General features: G+C 42.9%; 1 protein-coding gene and 1 non-coding gene across 4 annotated transcripts; both read left to right on the forward strand.

Annotated features, from left to right (window-relative positions):
- On the forward strand, window positions 1-25,679 carry CCAR1 (cell division cycle and apoptosis regulator 1). 3 transcript variants are annotated; one of them, XM_050337032.1, is made up of 26 exons: window positions 1-58; window positions 736-853; window positions 7,136-7,308; window positions 7,864-7,908; window positions 8,592-8,624; window positions 9,586-9,779; window positions 10,308-10,422; window positions 10,505-10,694; window positions 11,564-11,696; window positions 11,994-12,155; window positions 12,601-12,826; window positions 13,511-13,624; window positions 14,461-14,627; window positions 15,379-15,589; window positions 16,393-16,476; window positions 17,109-17,294; window positions 18,488-18,679; window positions 19,020-19,253; window positions 19,592-19,703; window positions 19,965-20,006; window positions 21,339-21,421; window positions 21,857-22,003; window positions 22,390-22,510; window positions 23,008-23,193; window positions 23,549-23,754; window positions 24,333-25,679. In XM_050337032.1, the coding sequence occupies exons 2-26, from the start codon at window positions 781-783 to the stop codon at window positions 24,390-24,392; spliced, it is 3,489 nt and encodes a 1,162-aa protein (XP_050192989.1). In that variant the 5' UTR covers window positions 1-58; window positions 736-780; the 3' UTR covers window positions 24,393-25,679. The 3 variants fall into 3 exon arrangements, with proteins under 3 accessions (XP_050192989.1, XP_050192998.1, XP_050193008.1); XM_050337041.1 differs by lacking the exon at window positions 8,592-8,624; XM_050337051.1 differs by lacking the exon at window positions 19,965-20,006 and having other exon boundaries at window positions 2-58.
- LOC126634925 (small nucleolar RNA SNORD98) lies at window positions 14,241-14,305 on the forward strand. Its single transcript, XR_007627469.1, has one exon. It is a non-coding gene; the product is annotated as a small nucleolar RNA SNORD98 (small nucleolar RNA).
- Window positions 25,680-26,842: the final 1,163 nt, after the last annotated feature.

Here is a 26,842-nt window from a genome sequence, read left to right on the forward strand (position 1 = left end):
GCGCGTGCGCGGCGCGGGCGGAGCGCGCGGTCGGCGATGGCGGCGGGGCCCCGCGCAGGTACCGCGGCACGGCCCGGCCGGGGCCTGGGGGGCGGCGGGGCCGGCACCGCCACCGGCATCGGCTCGGGGGCGCGGGCCCGCATCGCCGGCCGGGGCGGCGGCGGCGGGGAGGAGGAGGGGGCGGGCAGGCCTCGGTTCCCGCGCGGCCCGTGCCTTTCTCCGGGCACGCGGCCCGGGCGCTCCCGGCGCGGGCGGGCGGGCGGCGGGGCCGGGGCGGCAGGGCCGGGGCCGGGCCGGCCGTGCCCCCCGTGCGGCCGGAGCCCCTGGGCGCTGCCCCGCCGCGGCCGAGCGCGGCCCGGGACTGAGAGTACCGGGGTGTGAGGTGTGAGCTCGCAGAGATTCTGCAGAGTCACCTTCCCCTGAGCGCTCCTGCACGCGGAAACACATTTTTGCGTTTAAATAGCGCTGGTCCCATTGTTAGGAAGAGCGGGATGGAGGTCGTGCCTTAGGAAAGTAAAATAACTTGTCTCGCAGCTTTCCGTGTTTCCCGCACGTGGCGCGCGTTGCCCGCCAGGTTTAGGGGCGTAAGGCTGGTATTTCCACGCTTTTTGTTTCTTTTCCTGTCTGTTTTTTTGGGTTTCGGTTTTTTTTTTTTTTTTTTTTTTCCTGGGGCCCAGAATTAAAGTAGCGGGCGGTGCGTGTTTCAAAGGCTGCAGCTGTGCTCCCTTTCCCCAGATTACAGTTCCAGGAGATAGAGCCCGGCAGATCCCGCCTTCCACCATGGCTCAGTTTGGAGGACAGAAGAATCCCCCCTGGGCCACTCAGTTCACTGCCACCGCCGTGTCCCAGCCAGGTCAGTTCACATCTCTCGCTGTTTGAACCCTGCCATCCGGGAGTTTGGGAGATTCCGGGGTGGGCTGTGCACTTACCAGCGGCACCGTGCTAACTGTGTTTAAAGCCTGCTTAAATGGTTGAAGTTGGGAGTTTTCCCCACCATAGAGGCTTTAAAGGTCATTGCCTAATACTGGCTGTTGGTTTTGTTTGTTGTTAGGGTTTTTTTAAAGGGTGATAAGTGAAATGCGGGGTGAATTTGTATGGATTTGGACAGTAAACAACATATCAAGTTAATCGTATCCCAAGATGTGTAAATTAAATTACCGTTTATCAAGTTACATCCCTCTAGGTTAAATAATAACAGTACTAATAAGGCATTACAGATTTTTTAAGTTCTGTCACACTTTCATTTCCAGGGCAGCCTAAATCAATGTTTACAAATTATTTTGCCTTTATTAATATGTTGGACATACTTCACCCAGTGGAAAGTTCTCTGAAGGTTGTTACTTGGGTGAGGAGGTTGGGGGTTTTTTTAATGCTAAATTAGAACTTAAGGATCCCTGTAACCAAATGCATTGCCCTAATAATGGGAGAGGGTTTCCTTGGATTTAGCTAAGAAGCCTTATTTCACGGCAGGCTACTGTATTTAAGAACTCAGCTGGCTCTGTTTTCATTCTCCATGTTGCCCTATGGCACAAAAGGTTCTGAGGCAAGAATGTGAAGCTTGCTGCGTGATGAATTTTGGTGCTTCCATTTCCAGTTCTGGAGTGCCTTTTGCTCTTCTTGAGCGCGGGTTGTTTCTCATGAAGTGTCGTCGTTACCTTGTGGGATGTGTAAAGGCTTCAGCGAGGCTGGGAGGGGAGGCAGTGCCTTGTTGAAGAGCTGCCTTGCCGAAGGGTTGTGTGGTTTCTGCAGTTGCTCTGATTTGATAAGAAGTTCAGTGTCCCACCTCCTTTGTCCCCGGCTTTCTGTCTGGGAGCCTGGCAAAGCTTGGGAGTGCTTGGCATTCCTTGGAGGTGCGTGTCTGGGGTGGGAAGAACACATCTTTCTCCTGGCTCTGTTTTCTTTGCCAGAGTGAATCAATCCTCTGTCTCTAGTGTTTCCATTGGTCCGTGATCCAATGGCACTGTATCCTCAGGGAATGACCATCCCCCATGTGTTTCACCCTGCTCCATCCCCTTGTGCCTTTTGCTTTTCCTCCAAGCCCATTCTGCCCTGTTCCCTATCTAAACTGTTGCTGTACCTAACCAGCTGCCCACAGGCAGTTTTTCACTGTTTCTCTGAATAGCTCACACTTCCCTTATCCAAATGGCACCATCTCCTGTAAGAAATTCCTTAACAGCTGGAAGGGGTTGGCATTGGGAGTGTGAGAGACAGATTTTGGCTGTGTGAGACGTTGGAGCAGTCAGAGCTGGGCTGTTCCCGATGTGCTGGCTGATGTGACAGTGCATCCAAAACAGGGGTGGGAGATGGAGGGCCAGCTCCAGGTCCTGTCTCAGAGGGAGAGCTGGCAGTCATCCTACAGCTCGCTGAGGGAGGACCAGGAGAGGGCCCTGGAGAAGAGGGGGATGGAGTGTACATCAGCTTCTTATCCATTGTCTTGTGCCTGTGGCTCTGCCCTTGGCCAGCCTACTCTGGAGCCTCCTTAAATTAAGTGAAGTGCAAAATGTACCTGGGATAGAACTGGTCAACATGGGTCGCTGTGAGATTTTTTCCCCTGCTCAGTGAGGACAAATCTCCAGGGATTTTTAGCTGTTCATCTGATCCGGCAGCACCTGACTCAAACATGAGAGCCATTAAAGACCTGGCATTTGGTTGCACTTTTGCCTTCTTCCTGTGCTAGTCCCACGTTCCTTCACGTTCCCAGTGTCCTCTTCAGGCTGTCTAATCTCCAGTATCCCTTGAAAGCCTTTAGCTCCCTATGTCCTTTGCTGCAGTCCTTTCCTGTTCCTGTCTGCCTCCTCCTTCTTCCCTGTCTGCTCTGCTGAATCTCTGGGATTCTGCAAGCCCAGCTCCTGTTTTAGTACATACCTGTTCCCTTGCCTTTTTTATTGCCAGTTGTGGTTGTGATTTATAATCCAAAGTACTGCTACTCACCCGTGTCTGCACCCAAGAAGTTGTGCACGTTGGCTTTCCCTTGTGAATCCCAGTGTTCATAAACTCGTTTTTAAAAAACACAGTTACCAAATGTTTATATGTTTTCAGAGGTTTGGCCAGGGGTGTTACGTGTATTTATGCATGCCAGCTGTTTTTATCCCAAGTGTCATGTTCCCTCTCCAAAGCATCGAGGTGCTTGGGAATGAGGCAAAGAGAGCTTTATTTATATAACACAAGCAATGTGATATGGAGCCTTTTCCTAAGCTGTTAAACGTGATGGGTGACTGTGTTATAAACTCAGTTGGATCATTGCAAAAAAGGTAATTTCAGGTTTGTGGAGTTGTGGTTTTTATTTGGGGTTTTTTGGTTTGTTTTTTTCTTTTGTATTGCTGATGTAGATGCTGTCTTGGCCATCCCTGGTGAAGAAGTAACTAAATAAGTTAAAGCTCTTAATTACTAAGGTGTGACATTCTAAGGTAGTTGTAGGGTGACAATGCTGTGTAATGAAGGGTTCTGGGATCCCCTTAGGAGAGCTCACTCATTGCTGTCTGTAGCCCTGGTACTGGAAGGGAGATGGGCAATTCCAGGAGCCAGCAGAGAGCAGTGTGTGAAGAGAAACTCCTACACGAAACACAGGCAGTTTCTCTGCTCCTCCTCTCATGGGTTTGTGCATCACATGGCTAAAACCAGAATAAAAGCCCCCACCATGCTGGTTAAGCATTGTTAAAGCATAAATTAAATCATAACTTAAGTCATGCCTACTACAGAAAATTATTTTAACTTGCATAATGATATGCAAACTCCTGAAACGCCTGCAAAGGAGAACCTGCTCCTCTTCTCTCAGCCGTCTGTTTTTGGCTCATCTCTGGTTTGTGTGGCAGCGCTTGCCGTGTGCTGTTCTCAGGGTGGTGATGAAAAGCCTGTTTTTACAGACCTGCAGCGCAGGGGAAGCCCCAGCTGTGCCGTGTTGTGGCTGCTGAGGGCTGTTGCCTTTGCAGTGTCATTGCACTGAGTGAAGGAGGGTGCAGCTGGGGGAAGCTGAAGCGCCTGTAGCTCAGGATCCTGTTACTGCTTGTGGCAAAGTGTGAGGACAGGACAAGCCTGTGGTGGATCTCAAACCACCGAGGAAGAGTAGCTGATGCACAGCTTGCTGAGTTGCTGTAAACAGATGTCCCATGACGAGTACTCTGAGCCCAGTGCCTGTTGAAAGGAGTATTTTTGGAGTAGGTTGTGTGGTGTTTGTACTGCGAGCGTGTTAAACTTGAAGAAACTTGAACAGCCAAGGCCCCGCTCTCACGATTTCTGACAGCTGTGAGAAGTGTGCAGAGCCCTGCACTCCTTCACTGCAGCTCTAATAAATCCATGTCACTTACCAAGGAGACAGATGGAGCTACATACTTTGAAGATGTTTCCCTGATTTTAAAGGATCTCTGGATTTTAGAAGGAGGGAGAGGTACTACTAAATACTGTCTCTGTGCTTGTTACAACAAAAATGTCTGTTACCTAAAAAGATGCTTGAGCTGCAGCCTGGGACTCCTATTTCTGTCCAAGGCCTTTCTCTGGCCGTGCCATGCAGTGTTGGGAAGTTGTTTGGGCTGTGTCTGAAGGAAGGCATCTCCATCATCACTCACTGAGATCACTACAAATCCTGAGAATCCACTGTTTGTCACTGCACGTGCTTGTTGCCAGTAATAGTAATATGGCTGTCAGATGTCAGTTCTACGCTCAGTCTGGGATTCATTCTCTGTCTCTTGTTTTTCTGTGTGATTTTTTTTCCTTTTATTTTCTCTTTTTTTTTTTTCTTTAAACTAGTAATGCAAACTTAGTTGCCTAATTAATTGGAACCTGTTTGACTGAGATGAGTACACAGACGAAAGGTAGTCCCATTAAACTCCTGGAATACTTCAGGGCAAAGCAGTAGGAACAAGATACAACTTTGAAAAACTTGTTACTACAGGTGTTGCCCTTTGAGGGGATCTTGGCAGTCTTTCAACTTTGCCCTTTCTTATTAAGTTGATGTGCGGTGTTACAGATGACAGATACCCAGATGATATTAAACGCTCAAAAAGTGACAGTAGAGATGGCAATAAAGCTTTTTCTTGGTTTTCCTTGTTTGACAAAATGGGCTAAGGGTCTTAGAGCGGGCTGGGAGTTGCATGAGGTAATTATGGGTTATGCTGAGAGGGAAATTACCGTAGTGAAACTGAAGAGCTGAGTAACCCTAAGATCTGGGTTTTGGGAGTAAGCATTTTTGTGGGTACTCTGGTCCAAAAAGTAGGAGAAAACACGTGAAACTTGTTTTTGATAATACTTTCCAATTGCATCCCCCTGCGCTGGAACATTAGAACAGAACATTAGGCTGAGAGACAGTGGCTGGCACAGCCACACAGATTCAGAGGTGACAGCGTGGAGTGAGGTCCTGCACTAATGGGAATCTCTGCTCAGCATGTGGCATTAAGAGGAAAAGATGAACACATTGATTATTTGCCTCGAGTGAGCCAGCGAAGTAACACAGCCAAGAGAAGGGAGAGCTGTCCCAGGGTGCAGCAGCATTCTGAATTATGTTTGAAGGCTGTTTAAGGTGTGTTCCAGGTGAGGGTGTGCTTCTGGATGGTCAGAAATGCACACTCAAATTGAAGCTGATGGTTGAAGCAGGAGGCAAGAGGATCAAGAAAATGGAGGGTCTGTCACGAGAGAAGCTTCAGATTTTGGTTGCTGACTTCTAAAGAAATGCAAATATTGGAATTTTCCAGGGGAAAAAGATCGTGAAATGCTGTAACACTGCAGAATGCTTGATTTCACTTTTAAAATAGTATTACTTCTGGAATAGTTACATGACAATATTTTATACTGATCATAGTGATTATTTTCTTATAATATATTTCTTCCATGTTTCATTCCAAAGCTGTGAGGTGATCAGTGTCATCGAGTTGTTTTCTGAAGACTGTGCTCTGCTGGAAGGAGCAGCATGGTGGGGAGGATTGCATTTTTCAGGAGCTGTTGAGTTGGGTACAGCATTTTTGTGTGTGTTATGGTGATGGATCACCAGCTGCAACCAAAGTCTTACTGCATCCCTGGGTCAGGAGTTAAAGCTTCACTTTGCATCAGTGTGAATAGTGTGGAGCTCCAACTCTGCGGGAATACTGTGAATCTGTTCTTCATTTGATTGTGCCTCTTTAATGGCTTCGAAAGAGAAAGAAACCCTGTTCCTCTTGAATGTTCCTCAGTTTGAGGATGGTTGGTTGACCTGTTTTTGCTGGCAGTGTGTTTACTGACGAGTTTCTCTTTGGATTTATTTAAACATGTGGACTAAACTGATAGCTTGATGAAGTGATACTTGATCATGCAGCTGCCAACAACTTTTTTTAAAAGTCCTGCCAAAAAGGGAGCAGGTTTCCAGGTATGTTTGCAGTTTTTCATTGAGATATGCATTTTGCAGGGCTCTTTCTCCCCTGAAAGTTCCATCTGTAAGTCTTAAGCATACCTGGTTCAGAAGCATACCCCGTGGATAGCTGCTGCTCATGATTTCCTCATGTCCTGTGGTGAATTAAAGCTGGTATGACAGTAAAATAAACTAATCCTTCCTTCCAGGCAGTTTTGAGTCTGGGCAGCACAAGCCCTTCCTCATAAGAGCTGGAGAGAGCTTGACTTGGTCCCTGCTTAAACTCCCTGTTGTTCCAAGGCAGTTCCTTCCCCAGCAGCCCCCACTTGTCCCACACCCAACCACGGGGTCAGAGCCAACGCTGAGTGAAGTGAAGCCTTGTGTGGTTTCAGAGCACACGTTCCATAAGCCTCTGTTCCACAGCTGCTGCTACAGGGAAGATTTCTCTTGCCTTCAGATAGAACGAAATGAATTAATTTACAGAACAGAGCAGCACCTTCATTTGGCTCATCCAGAACCTGAATACGATCAGGGCAGAGTAGGGGGTGTGTGTGTCTGGGGTGGTTGCAGGGACCATGACAACTACAAGAGCTGTGCAGTCAGGAGCAGCTCCGGAGAGGGAGATTGAAGTCTCTGTGCCTCTGCTGGGGTTTACTTTGGGTAAGTTAATTTAGAAGAGAAACTAGTGAGATGTGATCCTTTATCTTGAACTTTGATTTGTCTGCTTCTGGAGCTTGACTCATGAGTACAGCACTGCATCCTGTTGGGAACCTGGGCCGTGTGAGGCCGCTCCGAGTGCTCAGTGCGTGTGTTCCTTTGCAGCTGCCCTGGGAGTGCAGCAGCCCTCGCTGCTGGGAGCCTCTCCAACCATCTACACCCAGCAGACGGCGCTGGCAGCGGCGGGGCTGACCACACAGACCCCCACCAACTACCAGCTCACCCAGACAGCTGCTCTCCAGCAACAGGCTGCGGCTGCAGCAGCTGCCCTGCAGCAGGTAAACACATCAACAGAAACACTGCAAACCAGGCGGCTCTGGAAAGCTAAAATACCCGGGAGAAAAGGAAACGGGAAATGGGGAGCACTGCGGTGCAAACCAGTTTAAACAACAGTGGGATTGCGGGCTTCGAGCTGCCAGAAGTTGTGTTAGTCTGTGAAGGGGGGCATTTTGGCTAGGCAGGTGCTGACTTGGGGCTGTGGAAAGCCTTTTGGGAGAAGGAGTTTTGCTGCATCTAAACTGAGAATCTCAAGTATCTTCCATCACAATATATATCCTCAATAGCATTTTGCATGATTTCATACTTTGGCCTAGATACTGTCTAAGTGTCAGGCTTAACAGGAATTGCAGACTTCAGCTAGAAAGAGGACATCAGAGTCCCTCAAAAGGCTCAGAATATTTATTATGAAAATAATACATATTGGCATTATTAGTTATGTTTTGTATTAGAGTTGTTAATAGTTTCTAAGACTTGCTAAGCAGATAACTTGTGTTTGGTATTATTGAGGTGATAATACTCGTGTTTATGAGATATTTTGCTTTTATCTGTTTCAGCAATATTCACAACCTCAGCAGACTCTCTATAGTGTGCAGCAACAGGTTTGTCTGATTCTTACTGTGTACATCACAAATAATTTTAAATATAATGTTGGTTGTGTGTCTTGTAGGCTTTGTCTCCAAAATCATCCTTGTGTGGGAAGTTGTTGAAAGAAACTTAAGTAATATTTTTTTGTAGTAAAAGAGAACTTGAAGTTCATAAACTTGGAAAGACCTATCCAGAATGGAAACCTGCCTACCTTCATGCAAAAAGGAATTTTTACTAATATGTTCTGTTCCATGTGTACATGATTCCTGCTAAACTCTGCTCTAAACAGGGCCGTGTATTTTAACTGCTGGAAAGATGCTGTCCAAAAAAACTTCCTTTTTACGTTTTGGGTTTTTTTTTATGGTCTTCAAACTTAAAAGGATCTTGCAACAGAATAAAAGGACATGGAAATTATAGGCCTAAGCTTCTTCAGCTGTCAAAATTTTTTTTTGTGTGCTATTAACTTTGAGTTCCAAAAAATCTTACATTTCTGCTCACTGAATAAACCTGGATTATACAGTTTTAAAATTAACCCCATGAGCACAGTTTATGCATATGCAAACTGCTGAAATGACCAAACCCCAAAGGACTATTAACTGACCCAGGTTAAGCAAAAACTCTTACATGTACAGAGGAGGTAAAATTGTACAATTTCCTTAAACATATAAAATTAATTTATAACTTTATTTATTTTAAGTTGCAGCAACCTCAGCAGACCCTTTTAACTCAGGTTAGTTTGGTTTTATTGTTTGGTCTTCATCCCCAAACACAGATAATGCAAGAGTACAAATTTGTGACATCTTGGGTACTTTAAACTGTGAAATGAACTAATATGAATGGACATTTTATTGGTACAGGTTTATTTTATCCAGATGTTAAAATATGCATAGCCTTGGTTTCAAAAATTAACAGCAACCACTTTTCCTTAATCTTGAAGGGAATATGTGTGTTGATTATATTTTAATTTTTTTTTGTTGTTTGAACTTCAAGTGTCCAGTTGTTTTGCAGTTAAGTAACCTACAGGGAAAATCTTTCTCTTCTTTGTGAAGGATTTTAACTTTTTTGTGAGAGGTTTAAAAAGAATCTTGCTGAGCTTAACAGGTTTAAAACACACAGCCATAAAACACACAGCCATACATACTGTAAATTGCTCTGGTTCTGTTTGACTTGAACTTTTAAACAGGCTATAAAAAAAAAGGTCAAAATAGTTGACTTGATTTCATTATCTTACTGTGTTCTGCTTTCGTAAGAAGGCAGGCACTGGAAGTCCTGAGTCAGGGAAGGGCTGACTTTAACACCACGGTTGGGATGGAAATGCAGAATGATCTCTAGGAGTGTGTTCCTGGCAAAGTCAGGAATTTGTCTTCTCTTCAGGCCCACCATATGGGTTGCCTGTAAACAGTGGTGCTGTCTTCGTGTCTTTTTTCTGGACAATGTGCATATTTTGGGGAGAGAAGAATAAACAAAGCCAGTCTTCATTCAAAGTAGGAAAAATGTTATCTTGAAAAAAAAAAAAACAAAAAACAAAACGCCAAAACCAACAACCAACAAAAAAACTCAAAAACCTTCCACCTTCTGAAAATCTCCATTCAGGATATTTTCTGTAGAGTCCTTCTAAACTCCTGTGTCCGTGGCTGGAGGGCCTGCTCTCGGTGGGCAGCTGGATTTACGTGTGTCTGTGTTTGTTGCAGCCTGCGGTCGCGCTCCCAACCAGCCTGAGCCTGTCGACGCCACAGCCCGCGGCCCAGATCACCGTGTCCTACCCAGCTCCCCGCTCCAGCCAGCAGCAGACACAGCCCCAGAAGCAGCGTGTCTTCACTGGGGTGGTCACTAAACTGCACGATACTTTTGGCTTTGTGGATGAAGATGTCTTTTTCCAGCTTAGGTAAGCTGTACGTGCTCACCTGCAGCACTCTGACAGCCTTACTAAATCAGAGGTTTAGAGGGTTGCGCTCTAATTGTGGGACTCCACTGATATGCCAGTAGTGAGTGTGTTGTTTTCTGTTCAACAGTGAAAGTCAGGTGGGCAGAAAGGTTCAGAGGTGCTGGGTCTGAGTTACTTCACGTCAGTTTTTGAATTTTCTTAATACAAACCCCAGAGCTGGGAGACTCAGAGGGCATTACCTCCTTCCAGTAGGAAACTGCAGAATTTGTGAATCATTAAAAGCATAAAACTTGCCTGCCTTTGCTCAGTACTGTGTGGGGCACTTTTGCTTTTGGGCCCAAGACAGGGAATTATTAAGTTCCTGTGCATACACTGAAAAAAGCACCTCTGCTGAATTTGGGGGTAGATGGTCTTCCAATAAGCTTTTTTTAAGAAACTTTGTCAGCTTTCTCCCGCTTTAAATATAACCTGCAGATGTAAAACTAGCTGAATAAGGCTCTCACAGTGTGTTTTCTGTAATGTTTGCAGTGCTGTTAAGGGAAAGACACCTCAGGTGGGTGACAGAGTTTTGGTAGAAGCTACTTACAATCCTAACATGCCATTCAAATGGAATGCACAAAGGGTACAGACACTTCCAAATCAGGTACGTGGGGTTACCCAGGGTCACCTGCAGTGACTGACTCTGGGTTGAGGTCACTCACCACTCGTCTCTGTTGTGCTGCCAGAACCAGACCCAAGCCCAGCCGCTGCTGAAGACGCCCCCGGCCGTCCTTCAGCCCATTGCACAGCAGACCTTCGGGGTGCAGGCTCAGCCACAGCCACAGTCCCTGCTGCAGGCACAGATCTCAGCAGCTTCCATCACACCTCTGCTGCAGACACAGCCTCAGCCACTGCTGCAGCAGCCACAGCAGAAAGGTGCTCTTCCGATGCTCACATTTCGTGGGGGTGGCTCTGGTGCCTTGTGCGTGGTGGTTGGTTGTTAGTCAGAAAGCTGAGATAGTACGGAGGGGGCTCTGTACAGTTTTCAGATTGAACGTGTCTCAAGGCACGTCAGGAGTCACCTGGTTAGTGAAATCCCCATGGACTCTTGCTCATGTTAAGATTTCATAACTGAAAGCAAAGTCAATGTAATTTTTATTCATTCACAGTTGGAAGTATTAATAGCAGTGTAGTCCTTCAGCATCTTCTGCAGTATTCAGCAAAATCAGGTTTCCCACAGTTGAATTGTTAAAACTGTTACTTCTTAGTTAAATTTCAGTTAGCCAGGTTGGCACTTGAGAGAAGAGACTGCCTGAAATGGCAAACCTAAAACAAAAGTGGTTGTGGGGTCTCTTGAACTTTGAGTAGCTGTTAAATGTCTTAAGACAGCAAAAGTATGTGCTGAGGGATTGATGTAGCAGTATAATAAATGGATTTAGGAATAACTTCCCAGGATGCCACTTGTTTTTACCAATGAATAGCCTCAAAAATAAATAAGATTTAGGTTTTCTTCAGTTCAATGAGTAGGTAGTATATCTGTCTTAATTTACTTTTCCAAGAAAAGGCTTAGCTATTTACTACGATAGCTTCTGTGTGCTTAGGTTATATTAGCTTCCATTTTAAGAAGATGCCTTTAAACCATTATCACTAAAGTGATAAGTTGAGGGTTTTTGGGTAGGTATTAATAATTAGACTTATTTGACTCGAGTTAGTTTAGAAAACGTACACAAGTGCAACAGGTATAAAGCAGCCATGTTTGCAGAGTGTAGATGGTTCTGTACTGATCCTGTCCATTGTTGTTTCAGGTGGTTTGTTACAGCCCCCAGTTCGTCTGGTTTCACAGCCTCAGCCAGCTCGAAGACTTGACCCCCCATCCCGATTTTCTGGGAGGAATGACCGAGGTGGAGACCCAATGCCAAACCGGAAAGATGACAGGAGGTGTGTAGACTAGACTGTGATCAAAGCATTCCATAAAGAGCTGTCCTCACCCAGAGCTGAGCGGCTCCACACTGAGCCAGTGAGACACACAAGGGGCTTTACATCAGATACTTGGGAAGAGCTCTTGCCTGTCTGAAATGAAGGAATTCCGTAATCAATGTGTGTTGTAGAGAGACTGTACTGAAACGTCTCTCCTTTTTGTGAGCCACCTCTGACAGGTCTGGCTTCCCTAGTGCTAGAAACCAGTCTGTGTTACCAGCATGCAAAACTCCTTGTCTCTTGTGTGTGTTTTTGAAGTCGTGAGAGAGAGCGGGAGCGCCGCAGGTCCCGGGAGAGATCCCCGCAGAGGAAGCGCTCCAGGGAGAGGTCGCCCCGGCGGGAGAGGGAGAGGTCCCCTCGGAGACCCCGACGTGTCGTCCCTCGCTACACGGTCCAGTTCTCCAAGTTCTCCTTGGACTGGTATGTTCAGAGTGGCAGATGTTTGCCCACATCTCCTTTAATCGTGGGCACAGGTCTCTGGGAGCTGTCAGCACGCGTGGGTAGTGGGAGGTAAATGATGGATTTGACTTTAAAGAAAGATCAGATATGTGATGACTGAGAACCTTGTATGAGAAACTAGTGTGAGGTTCTGTCTTATTTTTGAATGCTCTTGTGAAATAGCTTTATAACCCTGTTTAATAAATATTACCTAACATGCAGTCACCTTAATTGGAAGAGTGTTGAGTAGTTACTTGTTTTTAAATTTAATCTACGACACTCTAACTTCAGTATGGTGCTCTTCAGATTTTTCATATGCAGTATCAAATCTACAGCGGCTGTATCTGCAATTATTACACTCCTAATTATGTGCTTTGTTAGAAGCTGCTTTATTGCCATGTCTTCTAACCAGTGCTGTTCATTCCAGCCGGAGCTGTGATATGATGGAGCTGAGGAGGCGCTACCAGAACTTGTACATCCCAAGCGATTTCTTCGATGCTCAGTTCACGTGGGTGGATGCTTTTCCTATGTCTAGACCGTTTCAGCTGGGAAACTACTGTAATTTCTACGTCATGCACAGAGAAGTGGATCCCATCGATAAGAACGCGGCTGTCCTTGACCCGCCGGATGCTGATCACCTGTACAGTGCCAAGGTTTGTACGGGGCTCCCCTGCTGTGGCTGTTCACCAGAAATGCTTCTGATCAGCAGGGTGCAAGAGGAGTATAACTGTACTGACAATATCCCACAGCTCTTGGAGAAAAAAACTACTCAGTACAAAGCTGGTATGTAGAGCTCAAAGAATCCCGACTGAAATTCACTTTGTTTGTCCTAAATCTTGTGTTTACTGAGAGCTCTTCTTTAAAGTAGATTGAGATCATCTGAATGTCAAATTACATCAGGAGCTGTAACCATGTATAAGAGACCCCAGTATCAAAAATTTTTCCTAAAACCTGTTCCATTTGGAATACCTTCTCTGAAAATAGGTCTGAGATGTCTAGGTCAATCTGTTTAAGAAGTATTACATGTTACAGATAGGTTTAGAAAGAACTGCCTTTAACCCCTGTATTTCTGAAAGACTTAACTTCCTTGCCTTCTATGTAGAAAAACTTGAAAGCCTTGTCTCAAGTGACAGACCTACTGTTTTTTCAATCTACTTGTGCAGAATAAGAGTTGTCTTTCAGAACGTTAAGCTTCAAAATATAGTCACTAACTGAGAAGGAGCATCCTAGTCCATCACATAACCTGCTTAGGCTACAGAGCAGCCCTGTTAGATTTTGCTCTGTGTGTTTGCAAGTTGTGGTCATTGTTTACCAAGGCTGCTGTGACTTCACCACAGGTGATGCTGATGGCCAGTCCCAGCATGGAGGATCTCTATCACAAGTCCTGTGCTCTGGCTGAAGATCCCCAAGAACTTCGGGATGGATTTCAGCATCCTGCTAGACTTGTAAAGGTAAATATGCTTCAATGCCAGACACTTTTGGCAATAAAGGTTGGTTATAGAGCTTTACAACGTTTGACAATAAGAGAGGAGCTTGTAGGCAGCTGACTGATGGCTTCGTCTTTTCTCTGAAGAGACCTAGTTTATGTGTCAGTTCTTTTTCCAGCTTAGAGGACCTTTGTATTTACTGCTTGGTTCAACTTAAGTAAACTCAAACAATTAACTTTTTTGGCTGTTTTTTACAAGCACTTAGTTGTTCTTGAAGGGCTCAGCTGTGAAGAGAATACACATGAAGCAACAGTGACCCTTGTGTTAAGTGAAACTTTACTGTTGTTGAACTGAACAACCTGTAAGTGCTGTGGTGTTTCAGGACAACAGACTTGTTTTCCACTTAAATTCCATCTTCTAGCAAGTGGGAATACTTCAGTTTACAGATACCATGCTCTCGTGGTCTCACCTTTTGTAGTTTTTTCTTTATCATTTTTAAGCAGGCACATCCATAAATGCATATTGGATTTAAGACACCGTTTAAATCAGTGTCTGTCTTTTCTGTTAGAAAGCTTTTGGTTGCAAAGGAACAAACCTGTACCAATAAACGAACCTGATGGAAAATCTTGAAAGCAAGAATGAGTGATGATGTTTTAAACCTATTCCATTGCTGAAAAAGTCTGTGGAAAAAAAATAACTGAACTCTTTCTTGACTGATTTTCATTTTCAGATTTCAAAATAACGTGACGGTTTACTCACGGATTTCAGTGTGTGCGTGTGCTATGAAATATTCTTTGCACTTGGGGAAAATTACTTTTTACCCGTGACAGGGCAACATTCAGAAGACTCTTTTTGTCTAGTTTTTAGTGGGTATGAAAGGCAAAGATGAAGCTATGGCTATTGGAGGACACTGGTCCCCATCACTGGATGGACCTGACCCAGAAAAGGACCCCTCGGTGCTGATAAAGACGGCAATTCGTTGTTGCAAGGCTCTGACAGGGATTGACTTAAGTGTGTGCACGCAATGGTAAGTACTGCACTGCAAAGCCAAGGGCATGTAGAAATACTTGTCTGTTACCAGGAGTTAAAAAGGGGGAAAAAAAAAAAAAGGCAATAAAAAAAAAAGCTGGGAAAACCTTTTTTTCTTTGTCAGCTGCTCTTGGTAGTTCAGGTAAACTACTCAAAGGATGATTCTGTTTGGTAATAAACCTGATTGGTGCCAACTGTACTGATTATTGCATTAAGAACTAATTAAAAATTCTGGATTTATTTTGACATGTTATATTGTAATTTTTTTAATGAATGTGCGTTGAAAATATTTTTCATTTTGTGCATAGCTGGAGAGGATCGTCAAGAGAACTTCATTTCATTGTTCTTTTGTTATAAATAAATAGCCGCTCGTTACACAGCCATATTTTCTCTTGATGAGTTTCTGTCCCGTGTTAACACTCATTTTAGTTGTACTAATACCAGGAAATTCTATTGTATGCTAAATTTAAAGTGCCTCAACAACTTCTATTTGCACATAAAACCTACATGTGCTAAGCAACAAGTTGTACAGAAAGCGTTCTGCTGGTTCGCCTCCTTTTCAGTTGCTTCAGATCCCTTTTTTACAAGTGCGCCAAAAGAGAAAATATGGCTTCCATAATTTTTTTCTTTAGATAAACTTCCAAGGTCTTGCAGCAAAGTTTCTTTACTTGATGTGCTACAAGTGATCTAGGCTCTTGAAAAATGTATTGTAGAATTTTTTTTCCAACATGCTTCTTCCCTTGCAACAGGTACCGTTTTGCAGAGATTCGCTACCATCGCCCTGAGGAGACCCACAAGGGGCGTACGGTTCCAGCTCATGTGGAGACAGTGGTTTTATTTTTCCCGGATGTTTGGCATTGCCTTCCCACCCGCTCAGAGTGGGAAACCCTCTCCCGAGGATACAAGCAGCAGCTGGTCGAGAAGCTTCAGGGTGAACGCAAGGAGGCTGATGGAGAACAGGCACTGAACGCTAATCCCTTTTTCTATTTCTGCTTCTCACAGGCACAGGAACACAGGCACAAAATGCACACCACATACTACACCACACACATACACAGGAGGAACATAACTGGTAACAATGACTGGTAAACCAGCTTTCAGCAGTGTAGTGAATGTTGGTTTTTATTTTTATTTCAGCTAGTTCACTAACTTTAAATGTGTGTGCTGATATCACAAGCGGAATTAAATTGTGCTTACGATGCGCAGAACATTTTTGATTGTAGACGTAGTTGCTGGAATCTGGGACCAGTTTTTGAGTGAGATGCAGTTTATGAATAGCTGTCTTTAAACATTTTGCCATTTTCTAAAATTTTTAAATTCTCTCTTGTGGCCAGTTCTAAACGTGATATTTGAAACTGAACAAGCACTAGTCTGAAACATCTGAATTTCAGGCCATGTGGCTGATCAACATCTTGGAATAAGGGAAGGTCTGACTGAACCAAGAGTAATTGGGGGCATTTAAAAAGCTGGGGGAAGATCACACACTGTGTGGTTACTGGAGACCAGCAGTGTCTGTGTAACCCCAATATTTGTGGTGTTGCTTATCACCCTTTTGTGTTCCACAGATCTGGCTTGTATTGGCTGAGTGGCACTGTGATCATTTACAAAGTGGTAGAATGTGTGTGTGGACTTGTCGAAATCATAACTTTAGGAGAAGATGTCTGAAACAGTTGTGACCTTGCACAGATCAGCAACAGAATTTAAAAAATAACTGCAATGCTTTCAAGCTTTCTGAATGATAATTTCTAAATTTTATTTGTCAGGATGAAGAGGAAAAGGATGATGGGGAAGCTAAGGAGATCTCTACACCTACGCACTGGTCTAAACTGGATCCAAAAACAATGAAGGTAACAAGCACTTCTTAAAATTTGATTCCATGGTACATTTTCACTTTCTAAGGCATGACCTGAAATACAGCAGTAGCTGTAACTGAGAAAAAAAAACTTCATTAGTGTTTTATCTTTGCTGATTTTATAGGTACTAGATGTATGTGCAAGAATGACTCCTGATTTTAATAAATGAATTCAGCTAATTGAATGTGTTCTGAACTTTGTACAATTAAAGGATATCACGTATGATTCCTTAACTGGAAAATGGAAGTTCTGCAGTAATCAGCCAGATTACTACTTGCATTAATAATGTGGGGTCTAAAATACTTAGATATTCATTTTAAAAAACAGTAATTGTACAAAAATGTGTGTCAGGAGGCATAATAAAAAAAAAATTCCTCAAAGGAATAATAATATCAAACTATTTTACTACAGTAAAATCCTCTCCCTGCCTCTGAGAAAGGTTCCTCAGAAAGAAGTTCTTGGGGGAAAACATCACTTTCAATGCAATGTGTTTCTCATATCAGTAAATATTACTGTTTTTCAGGACAGATTTAAAAAACACTGTTGACTTTGCAGTGCTGTTAATTTTTACTTCCCTTTCTCTGCCAGTGAGATGTTTTGTAATGTCACTGCTTGACGTTTCCCAGGTAAATGACCTTCGCAAGGAGTTAGAGAGTCGAACCCTGAGCTCTAAGGGACTGAAATCTCAGCTCATCGCTCGACTGACAAAGCAGCTCAAAGTAGAGGAGCAAAAAGAAGAGCAAAAGGAGCTAGAGAAGTCTGAGAAAGAAGAGGAAGAGGAGGAGGATAGGAAATCTGAAGATGACAAAGAGGTTAGGATTTGGACATACTTGGTTTAGGTCTTTTTGAGTACACATAAAACATGAGATTGAAAAATTACATAAATATGTATAAGTTAAAAAGTACAGGAACTTGTATGTGTTGAATGTACTTAGTTGTGCTGGGATTTTGTAGTTCCTGGATAACTGCACTGGGAACTCTTGCTGTAACTTGAGCTGCTGAATTAGAAAAAAGTCTTGGCCAGATCAAATTTCTTTCTATCAGCCAAGTCAGCTGAAATGTGCAACTGCACTTAGGGTGTCTGAATTAATGTTAGACCTTAAATGTAAGGATAAATAAATCCCAGACTCCTGAGAAAAAACACACTCAAGAAAAAATGAACAGACTTAACAAGACCTTAACTTCTTAAACCTACATGAAAAACAGCTGCTTAGTTATACTGGCTTCTGTGCCTCAAACAGTCCAGCTTTTTCATGTGGCTGATGGTTTTGCTTGGGTTTGTTTTCCTTTATGAGCAAGCTTTAATTTTTGGTTTTGGATAAGCTTGCTGTGTGCTGAAGTTCTCAGTTGGGCAGTTGGTACTTGCATTTCGACTTAGTCTGTTTTGCTGTTCCACAAAGATGAACAAGGTCTGTGCAGTAAGGCCAGAGCTCAACCACAGAGAAAGGGCAGAAATGTCTGCAGAGTTTTGTGCATCAGTTGCTTTTAAACTGCCTTTTTGTGTGTTACCTGCTGAGCAATATGGGCTGCTGGGAAAGGTTCTATCTCTGTAAACCTTGCTGAGGGAGCAAGGGCCACATGCTTGCTAATTCTGTCGGCTGCTGCTTCCCACAGCTTGGGATGTGTTTCATCCAGCTTGGGGGTTCTTCCCAGAGCTTTCTTGGACATTGGAGAAGAGCTTTGGTTGTGCTTTTTTGAAAAGCACGAGCTCTGCTGTGACTGTTTGCTGTATTCAGGAGACTTCAGTGTTTCTCTCTTGCCATCAGTAATTTCATTTGCATCAGTTGTATGTGCAGAGATTGCACTTCCCATAATCAAGAGCTGAGTAAATTGTCATCTGGGGCCTGTTCAAGCCGTGTTGGGTGTCCTTGGGGGGATGATGTTTGAAGCCTTTCTCTTCCCTTGCAAGGAATCAACAGCTTGCTGTGCTGTACAGCTCTGGAACATCCAGGCTGAACCTTCAGCTTTGGGATAGGCTGTGTGATGTGGTTTTATCCCTTTGCAGGAAGAGGAGAGGAAACGGCAGGAAGAGCTGGAACGGCAGCGGCGGGAGAGGCGCTACATCCTGCCCGACGAGCCGGCCATCATCGTGCACCCCAACTGGGCAGCCAAGAGCGGCAAGTTCGACTGCAGCATCATGTCCCTCAGCGTCCTGCTGGACTACAGACTGGAGGATAATAAAGAGCATTCCTTCGAGGTAACTCAGCTCCTCACAGTTGGCCGTTCTGGTTTCTTTGCAGTGTTTTAAAGTCTTAGAGTTCCTGAGGGCACTCGCTGAAGTGAGTTTGGTGTCTTTGTGCTGCGCCCAGTCTTTGGTACGTGGCTCACAACAGCAGTTTGTCCAAAAGGAAGGCACAGGTTTTCAGACATGGAACAGAGTTTGTAAGAAATGTGACATTACATAAAATTCTGACCCAGTGAAAGTTGCTAAGATGGCACCTCATGGTTTTTTTCTTAAAAATATAGACATTTTTAATATGTGTTTTAAAACTTGTTGTTGGTTTTCTTTTTGTTTTGTTTTTTTTTTTTATGTGCAGGTGTCATTGTTTGCAGAACTCTTCAATGAAATGCTTCAGAGAGATTTTGGTGTCAGAATTTACAAAGCACTGATTTCTCTCCCAGAGAGAGAGGACAAAAAAGACAAAAAAAGCAAAAAAGATGAGAGAAAAGAAAAAAAGGAAGAAAAAGATGACGAAACGGATGATCCAAAACCTAAGAGAAGAAAATCTGGAGACGATAAAGATAAAAAAGAAGATAAAGATGAAAAGAAGGTCTGCACTTGGCTCATATCTATGCTGTCTGGATCAATACTAAACTGCTTCTATTTGAATTTTATATTATTGCCTTCAAAACCTCAGCTCTTGTAGTGTTAGTTAATTGATTTGACTTCTTGTTGTATTTAAATATTCTTCAATCACATTCAGTAATATGAAAGTTTTAGAGGTGCATTGGGAGCATTTTAACATTCAGCTCTGTCCCACAGGTTTTTATCTGTGTTCTTAAATGACTAATCAAACAAATGCAAGTTTGGGATAACTGGCAATGAGAGGTTTTTATTTGGCTCTGTCTTGGTGCTGACCAGATAAATTTTTTGGAACTTTTGTTACAGAGGGAAGATAAAAAGAAAGATGATTCTAAAGATGAAGAAGAAACTGAAGATGACAATAATCAAGAAGAATATGATCCGATGGAGGCAGAGGATGCCGAAGATGAAGATGAAGGTATCTTGAACTATGAATTTTGTGACTCTCAGACATTTTTGGTTTTATTGCCACTGATTATGTTCTTTGAAGCTGGAGAATGCACTGGAAGTAGACAATTGCAAATTGCATTATTAGACTAATTGTGTTTTAGTAACTCGGACGAGTTCCACGGCAGATGTAAGTACCTTTGTGCGAGGCATTGTGTGAACACAGTTGATGTGAAGTAGCTGTGGTGCTCTGAGTGAGGCATGCATATAGAAGTGGTTTTATTTTTTTCAGAATGCAGACCACTCGCAACTCCCATTGAAGTCAGTAGGAGATGTGAGTATTCAGCACCTCTGAAAAACCAAGCCACTTTTACGTGCCTAACTTCCTACTCCGCAGTTCTGGAATGTCCTCCTGGCTTTGCTAGGACAGAGTGTAGTGTGGGGTGCTGTTTGGGTGGAGTTGTGTTTGCCTGAGGAAACAGGGGAAGGGTGTGGAGAGCTCTCCTGTCTCCAGGGAGCAGCAGGAGCCCCCTTTCCCTGCTCAGACATTCAGAGGTGTAAGACATCGTCTGTGCTTTTTGGTTTGTACTTTGGAGTAGTTGCTCTTCTGTGGAGAGGCTTTGCTAGAGATGTGGGTTTGAACTGTGTAGATATTGCAGTTCTATTTGCAGTTGTATTTTTGGCAGAGTACTGCACCAGCCTTAAAAAATTGGTGCTAATCTGTGGTTTCCCAAATAACTCTGATTTGCTTATAATTAGTCTGGGAGAGCACCCTGGGTTTTTGTGTTCTGTACAAGTGCTCCTGCTTCCCATAATCTGTCCTTGTGCCATTCCCAGTCAGAGTTGCTGAGAGACTCCAACAAGCCATGGAGGTGCAGGAGAAGGTGCTTGGTTCTCAGTGAAGGGTCAGTAAAATTAGCCAAGTGCTGTGATAAGCAGTTTTTTCCAAAGTTTTCCTCACAAAAAAGGTGAGCTTAAAGCTGAGCTTGGCATGTGATCCTCTGACCCAAGACTTGCACAAAAGGTACAGAAGCTGCATTTCATAATCCATCCCAGCAGTTGTCATATCCCTCTTTCTCTCTCCCAGTTTAGTTTTACTGTACTGTCCACCTTAGAACAAAAAACCTGCCATTTCTCAGTCACACCCAAGAAGTGATGTGATCTGTAACTTCCTGGAGAATCTAACTCATGGGAGCAGTAATACCTCACTCTGACATGAGTACAAACACATGCTTTTAATTAGGTAGTTTTGCAGGGAGGGTATTTTGTAAAATATTTGAGAGTGAATAATACTGAATTTGGAGTAACCATGGCTGAGTGCAGGCTCTGCCAAGCCTCAGTAGGGAGAATTGAGGTAATTTTCTGCACACCACTTAAGTAGATGGTGATGTTGGCAGGACTCACTTTGGCCTTGTTGAGCATTTGTTTCAGCTCTTCTATCCTGTGAAAGAAACACGGGGGAAAATTACAAATGGCTGATATTACAATGAGACTAGAGAAAAATGAGGATTTAATACAATGCCTTTTTTTAAAATTGTTTTCCAGGGAATACATTTCATATGTTTGGGGGTTTATGCGGACATTTTTTAGTAGCCACATGTATTTTGAGGTGATGGTTACATAACCATTTGCTGTGGGTATGTTGAATTTTCCTTCTGTTTTCCAGACCGGGATGAAGAGGAAATGAACAAACGGGAGGACAAAAGAGAGGGCAATAAGCACTGTAAAGAGAGGGCATCTAAAGATAAAGTAATTAACACCTTTCTTAACAACTTTTTAGCCCTTGTTAGATCTGTCCTAATTACAGCTTAGCTTGATTTTTACTGTAAGACCTGTTTTTCACTTTGGAAACAGCTGTTCAGTAAATGATTGAGGGGAGAAGGGACAATTCCTGTTGTGTAATTATATTATACATTAGCATGAACAGAAGGAAAGTGTCTCCCAGATATTCCTATCCATTGTGCTGTACTTCTTTTAAACATTTGAAAGATTACCAGTCTTAAATAGTTTGGTTATATGTGATCTGAATAGGTAAATACTCATTATATTAATTACTGGACAGAAAGTAATGGTAAAATGGACAGAAAAATATCTTTTGTTAACAGAGAAGTTTATGTATTTTTTCGTAAATGATGAGGAAATGATATTTTACTGCCTAACGATCCCTTAATGGATTTTCTGTAGGAGAAAGACAAGACCCAGATGGTGACAGTTAACAGGGATCTCCTGATGGCTTTTGTTTACTTTGACCAAAGTCACTGTGGGTACCTGCTGGAGAAGGACATGGAGGAGATCCTGTACACGCTCGGACTGCACCTGTCCCGCGCTCAGGTCTTGTATGGCAGGGGACACTGACGGTGCTACAGCACTGCTGCAGGGGGGACGGATGCCCTTCAGCTCCTGGAGGCTTTGCCTACATAGCTGATCTCTGATGTTTGTGTAGCCCCCCCATATTTACACTGGTTTAATCTTTGTCAATGGTCTCAGAGTGAAAAGGGGAGGTTTGCAGCTCTCAATATGCCCATATTGTCAATGTAGCTTTTGTCTCAAAATCCTGTTTTGCCTTTGCCTTGTTTGTTTGCATTTTAAGCCCCACTATGTTGCAGTTCAAAAAGCTGTGCAGTTTCTCCAAGTTTTCCAAGTTCAAACATTCTTGTTTAAGTAAATACGATGCCTGTGTATTGTGTAACACTTATTTCCTCCTATGGCTGTTGTAGGTCAAGAAGCTGCTTAATAAAGTAGTGCTTCGAGAATCTTGCTTTTACAGAAGACTGACAGATACTTCTAAAGATGAAGAAAACAAAGAAGAGTCTGAAGAGCTACAGGAAGATATGTTAGGTATATATTTTTTTTTTTATGCCACAACTTCCAAAGAATTGTTTCTGTGTGAATAGAGTGAGAGTTCTGAGGTACTTGCTTTCTTGCAGAAAATAGTTGAGCCAGTTTGGAAGAGTAAATCTTTGGCATTTCGTAAATTAAAGTATTTTTGGCTTCCAAGATACCTTGTTGCATCTCTAGGATAAATCCTAATCTTATGGAACAGGACGGAGGGCAGAGGTTAACGTTGAATTTTGATGAACAGCTTTTCTCATTGTCGGTTTTGAAGTCAGGAGGATCAGAGCTGTAGAAGAGAGCCTGAGTTTTGAAGGCAAATTATGGAGGAAAGAGGCACAGAATGGTGTCGTGAAAGAGGATGCTTTTTTGTGGTGGGAGTTGGGGTAAGGGGGAAGGAGGGAAATGTGAGGGACAGACCAGCAAACTTGAATCTATTTACTAGGCTGGCCACTAGAACTGCAGAAAGGCTGTAGTGACCGTTTCCTCCTCAATCCACGCAGGGAACCGGTTGCTGCTGCCGTCCCCTGCCGTGAAGCAGGAGGCCAAGGCCGTGGAGGAGAACGTGGGGCTCATCGTGTACAACGGGGCCATGGTGGACGTGGGCAGCCTCCTGCAGAAGCTGGAGAAGAGCGAGAGGGTGCGGGCAGAGATCGAGCAGAAGCTGCAGCTGCTGGAGGAGAAAACAGGTGGGGCTGTGCTGGGAAGGCAGCGCTGACAGAGGCACTGAGGCTTTCTGAGGGGAGAAATCAATTGGAGTGATGTCTGTGGTCTAAATTGTACTTATTTGCCTGCCTGTCGGTTTTCTATTTCCCAGAGCCTTTTAACTTGCACACTGTTGTTGTCACACTGAAATGCTTTCACTTGTTTTATTCAAGACTTCCAAATGCAGTGAGAATTAATTATTATCAAATGGTAATGCAGTGCAGTTCTTAAAGTTCTTTAAAAACTACTCTTGTGATATTGGCACGTAAATAGAATATTAAGATGGAAAGTGCACAGCATCGTAAATGACTTGACTTTCTTGTTTCTTCCCTTCCTAAGATGAGGATGAGAAAACTATACTGCAGCTGGAGAACTCTAACAAAAGTCTGTCTGGGGAGCTCAAAGAAGTAAAAAAGGACCTTGGCCAACTGCAAGAAAATTTGAAGATCTCGGATGATAAAAAATTGCAATTTGAGGGTCAGCTGAATAAGACAATCAAAAATTTAGCTACTGTTATGGATGAAATACAGAGTGTTCTTAAACAGGTTAGATTTGTTTAATTCCATATTTTATTATTGTATCCAAACTTCTGTTGACTAAATGATTGCAACAGAAACTTCAAAATAAAAACCAAATTTGACATGAATTCAGGGCAGTAGTATTTTAACATATATGTGGAAAAAGCTCAATGTGATATCAGTTTTTTAAAGATAAAAAATTAAATGTGGGGCTTTTCTCAGCTTTCAACATGTGTTCCTGACTGAGGTGTTTTTAAAAATGCATAAATATTAATGTAAATCTCAAACCATTTCACTGTTTTCCTGTTTTGATCTTGTCCACCCCCAGCAGCCCAAATCTGCCCCTCTGTTGGATTGGTGAGCAGTACTTTGTGAGGGCAGAACTCAAGTATTTCAATATATGAGAGTATCTCAGTAAAATGAGTTTAGAGCAAACCACAAAACACTGCAGAGCATTCATGCCTCTCAGTTGGTTGTAACTAAACTGTAGCAGTTCAGAGGCCTGAAAGCTGACAGCAAACAGTGTCTGTCTCACACTGCTTTACAGCTCCCAGCAGAAATATCACTGCCACAACTCAGATCCTCTCCCGCTTTCTCTTTTCCAGGATCTGGTGAAGACCGAAGATAAAGATCAGAAATCCAAAGAAAACGGAGCCAACGTATGATAAACTGCTGCTTTGGAGAGGAAGGGTGTTACATAATGTAATATAAATCATGATACCAGAATGTATGGGAAGTGATGCATGTTTGATTTTAGTAGTATAAATATCCTAGTTCCAAAAGATGTATAAAGTTTTATGAATGTGAGTGTCTGCTCCTGAGGATTGCTTGTAATTCTTAGCATTCAATTTGAGACACTCCTCGAGTGAAAATAATTTTGCATTGCAAAAAGTTTTAGGATGAACTTTGTTACAGTTTTAACCCTAATAAAGTTCATCAACGTTAATGAACAGTAGCAAGTATTTAATTACCAAATGTTTTTCATTGAAGTCTAGTGAAATCAAAATTTTCATTATTTATAGACTTGCCATTTTTAGGTTTTTGTCTTTATTTCGGTCTAATTAGTCTTTTTAAATTCAAATATAAATCACAAAATAGCATGCTGCTTAATTTTACAAGTAAAGATTTTTTTTTTAAAAAAAGCTTCTTGGATTTTTTTTTTGTTTTGTTTTCACTTGTCACAACTTTTTTTTTTCCCTTCCAAATATAACTTTCTTCCCCAAAGCTGCTTGTATTAAAGCCTCATAATATACAGTAGTTCAGATGAGTTAAGAAAGCAATAGAAACCTGCCAACACACTGGTAGGATTGTGAGGTTTATATGAAAATACATGGGTCTGTTTTAAATGTATGTCATTTGTGTTCATTAAATTGTTCTTCTTTTTGGATTAATAGATTTACTCCTTTTTAATTACAAATGCAGTTGTATTAAGATGGATGGTTGGGTGCCAGGCCAGTAGATGTCAGAATAATGCCTTACATGGAGAAAAAGCTGCCAGTGGAGACCACCTTGGATTAAACTTGGACTTGTTTCCTAATGTGTGTAAGTGCTGCAAAGGCTTGAGTCCAGCCAAAGCACAGATGCCCGGTAGCAGGTGGTGGAAATGGGCGAGGGGGGCCTTTCTTTGTGCTCACAGGTCACAAGAGATTGACACTTCAAACTTCCTGTGGCAGCGTTGTCAAAGGCAGCCTGCTCAGAGTGTCACCCAGGAGCAGTTGTGTGCTGCTGCGACTTCCAGGAAAATTGAACGGGTTTGAAGGTCGGAACGGAAGTGTTTTCTTACACAAATGGTTAATTTTAGCAGATCTTTTCTTTTTTAGCCTAGATGTCCTAGGTTACTAAACACCTGTTAGGAGAGTCCAAGTGCCATAATATGTATGAATAACCTACATGGAAACTCATGTAGCTTTAATGAGATACACATTAAAATGCCTGAATTTATGTTCAAAAGAGTCTAAGCTGGTGCTTTTATCACTTACCTTTCTTGGCTCTTTTGGAGCTAGACAAGTGAAATATCTTTTCATGAAAGTAACATGCATAAGCTCATTCATCTCAGCTGAGTCACTGTACAATATCTGAACTGTTCACACATAGGAGATGTTATAAAAACACTAATTTTTGTATATAAGTACACAGAAAATGCATGGGTCAAGAATTGGGAGATAACATCTCAGTGATTGAGGACGAGGATAGAATTTCTCTTCTGAAAAGCATCTGCGTTGTACAGATGGTGTTAACGAATTCTTTTGTAACCAAATTCTATTTTTCACCTTTACCTTTGTACAGATTGTTAACAGCATGTTTTAATTTTGGACGTTGAGCACCGTTGACTTAAATGGATTTGAAAGAATTGCGTTTGAAATACTTTGTTCATGATTTTCAGCAATCCAGGAAAAGGGGTCCAGAATTCAAGAGAACATCATTTTAGGCACACTGAAACATCTGAAATACTGTACTGGGGTATTTCTGCCTTCAGCTGCTGAGCTGAAAGCAGTTGTTAAAACAGGTAGGCCTGATGGGTGTTTCAGTGAGGGGCCCTGCGAGAGTTGCTGCAGTGATACAGATTTCTACAATATTTAACAGAAAAAGGTATTTGTTAGAATGGCTGTAATCTTTATATTGCTTTGATGTAATAGTGTTTCAGATGCTATGTACAGTCTGCATTTATGCTGGAAAGGAAATTAAATGGATAAAGAATAAAGAAAACAAAAACAAGGAGAAGTTTTACAACCTAAGCGGAGCTTGACCAGTCTCGTGAAGCACAAATAATCTGAGGAAGAACAGGCACCTCGAGCCTGTGTGAGCTGCTGGACCAGACAGCACAAGGTTCTGTGGGTGACCCACACAGATGCTGTGCATCAGCTACAGCTTCCTGCTCATATTCCCAGAAATGGAACTTAAGTCTTAAGAAAATGGAGTAGAGTGTCATTAAGGGAGGTTTGGAGAAGCAATCTTTTGTCAGCTTTGACTTAAAAAGCTTTTGCATTTCATGTCCACACTTCCCACCTTGTGGTCTTTTGTTATATATGAGTGGCTGGCAAAAGGCTGGTAAGAGTGAGCCTAAGCTGGGTCTTACTCTGCCTCAGCATCCCATTTGTTTGGACTTCTGAAACCC

Source organism: Myiozetetes cayanensis, unplaced genomic scaffold (genome assembly GCF_022539395.1).
Source record: "Myiozetetes cayanensis isolate MyiCay16 unplaced genomic scaffold, myiCay2020 scf10, whole genome shotgun sequence".
Taxonomy (NCBI): Eukaryota; Metazoa; Chordata; class Aves; order Passeriformes; family Tyrannidae; genus Myiozetetes; species Myiozetetes cayanensis.